The 10,022-nt window shown below is 39.8% G+C and overlaps 1 protein-coding gene and 1 long non-coding RNA gene across 2 annotated transcripts in view; both read right to left on the bottom strand.

Moving 5' to 3' along the window:
- OAT (ornithine aminotransferase) overlaps window positions 1-9,621 on the bottom strand; it is a 17,057-nt gene extending 7,436 nt beyond the window's left edge. Inside the window, exons 1-6 of the mRNA XM_006912872.3 lie at window positions 9,457-9,621; window positions 8,987-9,111; window positions 6,385-6,467; window positions 5,541-5,768; window positions 1,642-1,866; window positions 1,440-1,535 (exon numbers count right to left, since the gene is read on the bottom strand). Of these exons, the coding sequence (XP_006912934.1) occupies window positions 1,440-1,535; window positions 1,642-1,866; window positions 5,541-5,742 (523 nt within the window). The 5' untranslated portion in view covers window positions 5,743-5,768; window positions 6,385-6,467; window positions 8,987-9,111; window positions 9,457-9,621. The remainder of the gene's footprint in view (window positions 1-1,439; window positions 1,536-1,641; window positions 1,867-5,540; window positions 5,769-6,384; window positions 6,468-8,986; window positions 9,112-9,456) is intronic.
- LOC112480494 lies at window positions 2-1,433 on the bottom strand. The gene is made up of 2 exons (XR_003046609.1): window positions 288-1,433; window positions 2-117 (listed from the first exon to the last, which is right to left on the bottom strand). It is a non-coding gene; the product is annotated as an uncharacterized LOC112480494 (long non-coding RNA).
- Window positions 9,622-10,022: the final 401 nt, after the last annotated feature.

Raw genomic sequence — 10,022 nt, 5'->3', positions numbered from 1 at the left:
CTCTTCCCCAGCACAGACTCAATGAACTCAGCACAGAATTACTGTATTTTGGCTTCATAGCGTCTCTACACACTAATCCTACAAAGCCCTCTCACCTATGAGTAAGCCCCACTTCACCTGTCCAAAAGCAGCCGTATTGACTGTGACTTTTTTTTTTTTTTTTTAATATTATCTTCCCCAGCACAGACTCAATGAACTCAGCACAGAATTACTGTATTTTGGCTTCATAGCGTCTCTACACACTAATCCTACAAAGCCCTCTCACCTATGAGTAAGCCCCACTTCACCTGTCCAAAAGCAGCAGCGTATTGACTGTGACTATACTTGTTTAAGAGAAAGGGTACCAATTCCACCACGAGTCTACTGGCTCCCCTCCAGGAGTCTCATCCCTGTCACCCAGTCTGCAATGTAAAGGACTCACAGCTGGGGACAGCCTTCCCTGTCTCTATACCCCAGACTTACCAGCTCCTTTCAATACTTGGGTGAAAACACCTCTGCACCCCTTTGCTAATGTGAAAGAGACCGAAAACAGTCTATAAGAATAAAAATCACCAGAAATGCCATTTTTGATTAGAAGACACAGTTATATGTGACCCTACAACTAAGGCACAAGAATCCAAAATGGCAGGTCACAGAGCTGTGCAAAGATTTCTTCTTTTTTGAGAATAGTAATCTGTCAACCCCAAATACCAAGCATGGCTGGCCAGCAGTTAAAGTTGAACTCTGAATTTGATTGTTACGGGGCTTGTAACTTAGCTGCATTTGTGCACAAGGCAGAATAGTTCATGATTTTAATCATCAACAGAGTGAATTTTCACTATGTGCGATGACATGTTTATCCATACTTTATTTTTAAAAATTAAAATCAAAGCTCAGAAGTCAGAATTTATCAACTGAACATCATTATAAAGACTCCAAAAGTCAGATTACATCATCTGAAATAACTTTTGGTGTCCCCAGTCAGTATTCCAGGTCATTCCTCTCAACCATTCCCAGAAATACACCCAGACAACTCCAGCCCTCCCCTCCCAACAACTTCTAAGATCTTCACACGACACGTCCAATATTCAAAATCAAACTGCACATCGTACCTAGGAGACAGGGCCCCACTGTAACATAACCCAACATCAACAACCTAACAAAAAGGTTCTACCACTGAGATCATCTAACTAAACAAAAAAATTATATGGAAAAAATTCAGATAAGCAGATGAGAAATCAATCATATAGTCACTCATTTTAAGGAGAGGGGAGCAGGGAGTTATTTAGGAGAGAAAAATCCTTTCTATGCACAAATATTTGGAAATAAACCAAGAAAAGGAAATCTCTCAATTTTTATGAAACATTCAGCAAAGACATTATAAATATTTCATCGGTAAATTAAAACTGTAAATGACATGTGTGTTTAAATCACAGAGGTTACTGTTGAATTTCACATACCTGCAAAAACGATCTTTGCTTTGTATTTCGGAATACCCTTAACGGTATATCCCCATCTACGAGCAAGCTTGCAAGCAGTCTCTCCAGCCTCCACTCCTACCGAGAGAGAAAATTTCTCAGTTTAAAAAAATGTTTTAAATTATCAGAAAGTAATAAAACTATTTTCTTGGCTAATAAAAAAAATAAAAAGGAAATATTTTACCTGTATTCATAGGAAGAACTTTGTGATAGTTGAAAAGTTTAGTAATATACTCTTCATATTCACCAAGTACATCATTATAGAATGCCCTAGATGTCAAGGTCAGTTTGTCTGCCTGACTTTTCAGAGCATTCACAATCTTTGGGTGACAATGCCCTTGGTTGACAGCACTGTAAGCACTCAAGAAGTCAAAATATTTTCTGCCTTCTACATCCCACAGGTAGATACCTAAAATATATAAGAAAAATAATTTTAGAAAGTCATGAAATTACATAAAGTTCAAAGATTAAGACTGCTAGCAAGCCCTCTGGATACCTACATATGAACCTCTATTTAAAATTGAATTGTAGTTAAGGCGTGTTTTAGTTCAAGCGTAATAAACTCCAGTTTAGAAAGATTTACATTTTATCTGTCCAGTCTCAAAGTGTACATTTAACGAGAAGAGCACAACATAAAAAGGTGTTATAAACTCCATAGTAAGTAAAACCTTTACTCCTTGAAAACTAGAGTTTGGAATTTAAAGTTAGAATTCAACATAAAAGTCATGGTTGATTAGTTTACTATAACAACCAACAAGACTGGCAAAAAGATATACATTTCTAAATCACATATCTATCTTATAAGAATCCAGTATCCAGAACTTACAACTAAACAGGAAAATATACAACCCAATTCAAAAATGGGCAAAGAACCTGAATGGACATTTCCCCAAAGAACGAATGATTACAAAGACATACAAATGACCAACACACAGATGAAAAGATGCTCAGCATCTCAAATCATTAGAGAAGTGCAAACCAAAACTATAATAATAGCATTTCACACCCATTAAGATGGTTATAATTTAAATTTTTTAAAGTTTTAAAAATGTTTATAATTTAAATTTTAAACATGTCCACTTCTCAAAACAAGTGTTGGCAAGGATGTAGAGAAACTCAAACTCTCATGGGTTGCTGGTGGGAATGTAAAACAGTGCAGCGGCTGTGGGAAACAGTCTGGCGATTCCTCAACAAGTTAAACATAAAATTACCGTATGACCCAGCACCCCGACTCCTCGGTATACACCCGCTAAAAGTGAGGCAGGTGTTCAAAGAAAAATCTACACACAAATGCTCGTAGCAGCACGATTCACAATAGCCTGAAGGACACAACCCGAATATCCATCAGCTGATGAACGAATAAACAAAACGTGGTCTATCCATGTGATGAAATATTATTCGGCAAGAAAAAGCAATGAAGTACTAACACATGCTACAACTAACACAGATGAACCTTGAAAACATAATGCTAAGTGGAAGAAGCCAGGCACAAAGCCACTACTGTCTGATTCCATTTATCTGAAATATCCAGAAGGGGCAAATCCAGAGGCAGAAAGCAGATGAGTGGCTGCCAGGTTCTAGGGTGGGGGGCCTGGGGAGTGACTGTTTAATGCGTACGGGGTGTCCTCTTGGTGGTAATAAAGTTCTAGAACTAGCTAGAGGTGACAGTTGTGCAATACTGTACACGTCTACTTAATGCCACCAAACCAAATGGTTAAAACAAGAAAACTGTAAGCTATGTACATTTTACAACAATTGTTTTAAGTTGACTATATATATTAAAATGTATTGAGGGGCTTAACACCTAACTTTTGCCATGTACTTATTAACATACTATGTTAGGTGCTTCTGTACCTCGTCTGATCAGAATCCCCAATGGCAGTGCTGTCCTCCCTGTGGCAGAGGTAAGGAAATAAAGCGACGCCCCCGCGTAGACAGGGATACAGTCTGAGAAATGTGTCTTTAGGTGACTTCGTTGTCATGCGAGCATCAGACGGCACTTACACAAACCTAGATGGTATGTAGCCTGCCACACATCAGACTACGTGGTACAGCCTGTTGCTCTGGAGGAGAGCGAAATTAATTTTACCTCTACCTTTCTGGGTTCCTGGCTGAGACATCGCTGTAATAAATGATAGATTAGCAGGAAAGAAACAAACGAAGGTTTAATAACATGTACACCTTCCGTCTACATGGGAGACCCAGGAAAACCAAGTAGGTCACCAAAATGGCTGAAGCCACCAGTTTAAGTACCATCTGAAGACAGAAGATGTTGGGGTTGGGGCGCAGGCATGACAGAGGGTGACCAGGAAAAGCACAGTCAACAAGGGCTAGGTTGCTATGCAGATTTCTGCTTTGATAAGAGTTTCTGGAAGTAAGGTCACCCCTTCTTCCTGGTACTACGAGGGAGACTCCTCAATAACTGGAGGTTTCCTTTATAAATGTACATGATTTTTACAAAAGGTGACTTCTCTCTGGTTTTCAGAGCTCCTCGCATGTCTGCTGCTTCTCAAAATTAACTAGCCTTAAATAATCCTTATGCCAAAGAGATATATTTTGAGGTGACAAATTCTGTTCCCATTCAGCAACTATCTGCGAACCTGCGTAGCGTGTCACCCTACTGCATACTGCAGGCAACTGTAACACAATGGTAAGGGTCTGTGTGATGCATTGTGCCATGACCACTCCCGGTAGGTGACAGGAATTTTTCACCTCCATTATAATCTCACTGGGACCAGGTTGACAGAATCACCCAAAACATCACTGTGGGGACATGACTATAGACGCCTGACTAGTAACTAGCCCGAGCTGGTCTGCACGAACCGGGACTTGAACCCAGACGGTCAGATTCCAGAGTCCACACTCCACTTCTTAAGTGAAGAATATCTTTGTGAACCAAACTGTTTCCAAATGTGTAATCTATAAATCTAGATTTCTCATGTGTTTGAAAGCAGATACATCTGTATTATAGTACTGGTCCCAAATAAAATACAGGCAAATGACAAAAATGTTTAATACTCTTATATATCATCTTCTGGTCCAAAGTTAAGTAACAAACTTTGGTTTTATTAGGGTAACGCTGTTAAATGTGAATTAAATCACCATTTGGTAACTGTCAGTAATTATTTATTCAGGCAAGAATCATTAATGGCTGCTAAAAATGTACCACAAAGTTTACAGAGTCTAAAACCATGTCCCGTCAAGAGAGTCAAAAGGGAAGAACAGTAACTTTGCAGGGAGAAGCCTGGCAGACACTACCTTGCCAGCCAATCCCAGACTAGGGTTCATTCTACAAAATTATTGGCCTGTACTCTTAAATACATCAAAGTCAAGATGACAAAGGATGAGGAATTTGTTCTGACTTAAAGAAAACTAAACAGATTTGAGAACTGAAGGTAACCCATGAACTGAGATTTTCTTTTGCTACACATGACAGCGAAATAAATTTGGATAAGGTCTGCAGAGCAGATCATGGTGATCATGAGTCAGCGTTAATTTCTTAGTTTTAAAAATTCACTGTTACGTAAGAGGAAGTTCTTGTGTTTCAGGGAAGATAAGCTCAGTATTTAGGGGCAGGGGCATCGTGTCTGCAACTTCCTCTCAAACATCTCAGGAAAAAAACATATTTTGTGTGACAGTATATGAGTGCGTGAGCCTGAGAGCATGTGTAAGCATGTGAGTGTGTGAGCATGCGTGAAGAGAGAAAGTAAAGCAAAAGTAAAATGTTAACACTCAAGAAATTTGGGTGACAGGCAGAAGAAAATTCTTTGTACCATTATTGCAACTTTTCTTTAAAATTATGCCAAAATAAAAGTTACAGGGAAAAAACGAGCAGTATTATAGCACTTTACTTATACATTTTACACTTGTCCTGGCAAGGTCCCTCATGACAAAGATGGAATGAGTTCACCTTTGTATCCCCAGAGTGCCCAGCACAGCGAGCACTTCAGACAATAAATGACTTAACCGTATCTGCAATATAAAAGTTAAATGCATCTGGAAAAATGTATACTGAGAAAATACGAAAGCAATTTTTATAAAAAGTTTCAAGCAAAAATGGAAATGAATTAATTCAAAATGTACCTTTTCCTCTCTCCAGGGCTACAGGTAAGGGATGGTAGTTGTGTGCGCCATATTTCGATTCCCTTTCAAAAACGTAATCAGAGGATAGAGGGCCTTGGACTGTTTTTTTAGTCGCAACGGATGTAGCAGAAGCCACTGAAGAGTGAACTCCTCGACGCAGCACGGCAACGGTCTGGAAATGTGCTAGTTTGGAAAACATCATGTCCTTCAGGTGGGAATACCGCCGACCTGGCCCAGGATAGGAGGAGGCATCGAGAGTGAGAGTCTTCCCACAGTTGATGTATGTCGACTCATTTAAAATTGGTGAGCATTTACCACAGCCCCCCTCCGAAAAGATCAAGAAAATGAGAGAGAACTAAGACCTTTGGGAAGCCAGAAGGGGAACAAAAGGGAAAAGCATATAAATATTTACAGTAAAACCTGACAAGCGTTAAAGTAAGATGGGCCCATAGTGCGACAGGCTAGATGTCCAAGAGAACACAGAAGAAAAATGAGAACGATGGATGGGAGGTCAGGGGCTTTTACTTCTTACTTAAATCCTTCTGTACCACTTGAAGGTTTTATACTAAGTATACGTGTCTGTTTGTTTGTTTGTTTGTTTACATCACCAGTGTTGAGAGGACACCAAGGACAAGGTACTCACTCTGGGGGCGTCAAGGAAGGCTGGATCGCAAGTGCTTACGAGGGGCAGCATTGCCCAGCACTCAGTGTGAACGGCCAATGAGCAAAACTTAACACTTGGAGCTTGGCTCACTGCCCTGTAACTTGGCACACCCAGTAAACCCGGCACACTCAGGAATTAGCAAGCACTGAACAAGCCAACACTCAGTTTGCCAAGACTTACCAAGGACCCTTTCTTCCCACGGTTCAGATTAGAACAGATTTTTAACCCGAGATCCAGGGATGGTCTTCAGGATCCAGTAACTCCTGAAATAAAATGCAGAATTGTATGCATGTGCATTTTGTAAGACGGTCCCTAGCTTTCATCAGATTTTATCTGATGTATGTATCAATAACAACAAAAAAAAGTTATATGAGAAATACTAGACTGGACATAGCTAACAAAAATGCAAAAATACCTAGCTGTACTAGACAGAAATTCCCCAAATGCTATTGCTAAGGCTAAAACATTGATTTTAACTTTATTTCTTGGGCTGGGTAAGAATTAATGCTGTATTTGACCTATTATAAATTAAACACATTAATTTTTGCTCTCATCCAATTACTAATAAAATACAGTGCTTAGGGGTACTCTAAAGTACAACACTTTCTGAAAAGAATTATAGTCATAATAAAGGCCTTAGAAATGTTTGTATTTAGACCAGTAACTTCACTCATAAGATTCTATCGTAAAGAAATACTCAGAAATGTGAATATTCACGCATAAAAGATGTTCAATATGAGAATGCTTCCACATAATCACATAATATGCTGCCATTTAAAATAATTACAGAAATGGGACAAAATATCCATTTTTCTGCAGAGTTCAGGCAGTTTTATTAAAAGAATAACTACAATTTACTGACAAAACAATGACATTCAAACATTACTAATACACATCCTTAAGATTTTTAATGATGAACTCTGGGTATTTCATTCAACTGGGAGAAGTCTTGTAGTTAGATGCAAAATGATGTCCCAGAATCCTGTAAGCGTATTTCTGTTATAGAACCTTCTGTGTTCAAGTTACTGTGCTTGGCACTATACAAGAAATACTGGAAGAGAATAAAGATGAGCTTAAAAATAGCCGACATCAATGACTTTCTCTTCCAAAAAGGTCTGAAAAACTAGGAGAATAGAGTGGAAAGTCCAAAGTCTGGAGACCAGACTAGCTGGGGCTCTTAAGAGTGTCTGTGGATAATCTTTCTGAACTTCAGTTTCCCCGCTTGTAAAATGAGGATGAAGCCATTCAAGGTCATTACTCAGGATTAACTGAGGCAATGTTAAAGTGTCAAACCTGGCACAAACTGGCCACTCAATTAGTTCCCTTCCTCCTTTAGGTTCATAGGAAATTAGCCTATTTCTGCAATATAAAAATCAACGGTGCCATGGTTTCTTTTTTAAACGGGAGGTTTTTTAAGAAAAAAATAGTAAATTTTTTCTACTGATTATGACAAGAAAATTATCAACAATCATACTTTGGAGATGTCCAATAACTTTTTTTCTATGCATAAACACTATACACATTAGCTTCTTTCACCCTCCTCCACAGAATTTACCACAAAAGGCATCCCTGAAGACGCCCAAAAACCGTGCAGACTTTTGTTACAGGTTCCAACAGTTCAGGACACTTGTCTTCATGCCTGTCCCCCCACTAGAATCCTACTAGGCTCCCTTAAAGGACAGTAACCATATCTTAAATTGACTTTGCAGCCCCAGAACCTGGCCCGGGTTTGGGCATTCCGTTGGCATTTCCTGTCTGTCCAGTGAACGAGGTCATTTCTAAGCACTTAGACGTGGAACTCCTGAAGCAGCAGGAGCAAGTGAGGGAGGCCCTCGAGACGACAAATCACACGGCCCTCCGGGAGTGGAGCCCAGCTCCAGGACGCTAGCATTCTCTGAGGCGTCACTAGAAGTAACTAATCTATCAACAGTTCACTTCATTAGATTTTGTGACCTTCCAGAGTCAAAATCACGTGTACCAGCGTGACCGTTCCAGGCTATTGTCATGCATTTAACCAAGACCTACACTCAGGTCCTGGAGGAGAGAATAAATTACTACAGACAGCAAGAATTTCAACAATGAATGTTTTCAGCAATCCATCCACTTATTAACAAAAGTAATCTATTCTATTTCCATAAGAACATACCTAAAATAAAATTTCCATAAAAGGCTGCATTTTGAAATTTACACTATGAAATATATTCTTTAAAATCACTCAAAACCCAGTGAAATTCATCAAGGAGACACTTAAAATATTCCACTTGAATAAATTTGGTTTTACTCTGTCAAATATTTACTTTTCTTGAAGTAACCATTCACAAATGCAGTCCTTTGTAAAAGTTCTGCCAACAAGAGTGTTTTGCTGTTTTTCTTACACAATCTGAGCAAAATTCAACTCAAGTGTGTCACTGGCAAATGACTTAAGCAGTACTATTTTAAAAAAAAAGACTGGCTCAGCGAGACCACACCTTCCACACACCTCCAAATAGTGGTCCATTCGTTACTATTTTAAAATGTATGAGGTTTATCCCATCCTCAAAATCTCAGCCAAGGGCATAAAATATGCACACAAGTAACAGTAATAAAGGCAGAGTATGGGAGAGGAATACAAAGAAGACAGCATCTTTGTGGAAAAAATGCCTTTTTAAGAATTTTTACTAAAGTTTACTGAGTTTTGGGGACGGGGTGCAAAATTAACCTTGAACACTGTGAAAAATTATAGACCCAAAATAATAAACTTTTTATTTAAGTCCTGCTTTAATTAAGATTCTCTCATACTTACATCTTTTTCATAGTCAAAAACTAGATTCTCTGAAGATGGAACCAGACCAGAATATCCTAGTGAAAGAAGTCTTTCATTTCTTGGAAATGTTTATTTCAAATGGATAAGGAATTCTGTTTACATACCTAAAAAATAGTTCCAGGTTCAAAGTGAAAAAACAAGTTTCCTACAGAAATGCTTACTCTTACAAACCGGAAGAAAAGTTTTAGAAATGAGAAACTGGAGATTAGAAGAAAAAAAGAAAAACAACAACAACAACAACAACAACAAAAACCAAAGAAAAACAAAAACAAGAAATATATAACAAAAAAGAAAAAAAAGAAACTGGACATTAATAATTCCTTGAAGATGCTTCGTTCTAAAGTCACTCTTCCTTTCCCTCAATTGATTGCCTTAACTTATCAAATAGATAAAACAATACCAAGAAGGCAAGAGATTAAGAGTGCCAAAGGGAAAAGATTGTTGGTCACCGAGAACAAGTTTCGCACTGAATTCAACCAAAATGTGGATGCTCAGCACTGCTGTCAAAGGATCTCTAAGGAAGAAGTCTTCACACACTGAAAGGCCCGTTGGCCCCGATCCCTCGACAGCATCTAATCAACCTGCGCCTTCCAGGAAAACAAGGCTCTACTTCCGTAATTTTTTTATTAGGACGAAGTCTGGAGAAAAAAAAAAGAAGTTGTGGGAGGGGAGCGATGGGCAGGTTGGCTACAGGGCCCAGGAGCTGCCCCGGAGGGCTCGTCCCCCGCCCTAAAACCAAAGCCACCGTGTACTGAGCTGCTCCGCTGTCCCGAATGCACCCTCCTGGCCTCAGGCACCCGGGAACCCAGGATGTCCTCGGTGCGCGGAGCCCACATGCCGCCTTCCCGGAAACGCGGGGACGCACGAGGGGCGCGGAGCCAAGACGCAGAGACCTCGGGCGCTTAGGGCCCGCGGACCCGGAGAGCAGAAGGCTGGCCCCGCGCCGGCTGCGCCCGCTCGGGAGGGCGAAGGTGCCACATCACGGCCTCGGCCGCGGCTCCCTCTCCCTCTCTCG

This window comes from Pteropus alecto, unplaced genomic scaffold (assembly GCF_000325575.1).
Source record: "Pteropus alecto unplaced genomic scaffold, ASM32557v1 scaffold74, whole genome shotgun sequence".
In the NCBI taxonomy this organism is placed as follows: Eukaryota; Metazoa; Chordata; class Mammalia; order Chiroptera; family Pteropodidae; genus Pteropus; species Pteropus alecto.
Note: the sequence above shows the minus strand (reverse complement) of the source record. Positions and strands in the feature narration are given on the sequence as shown.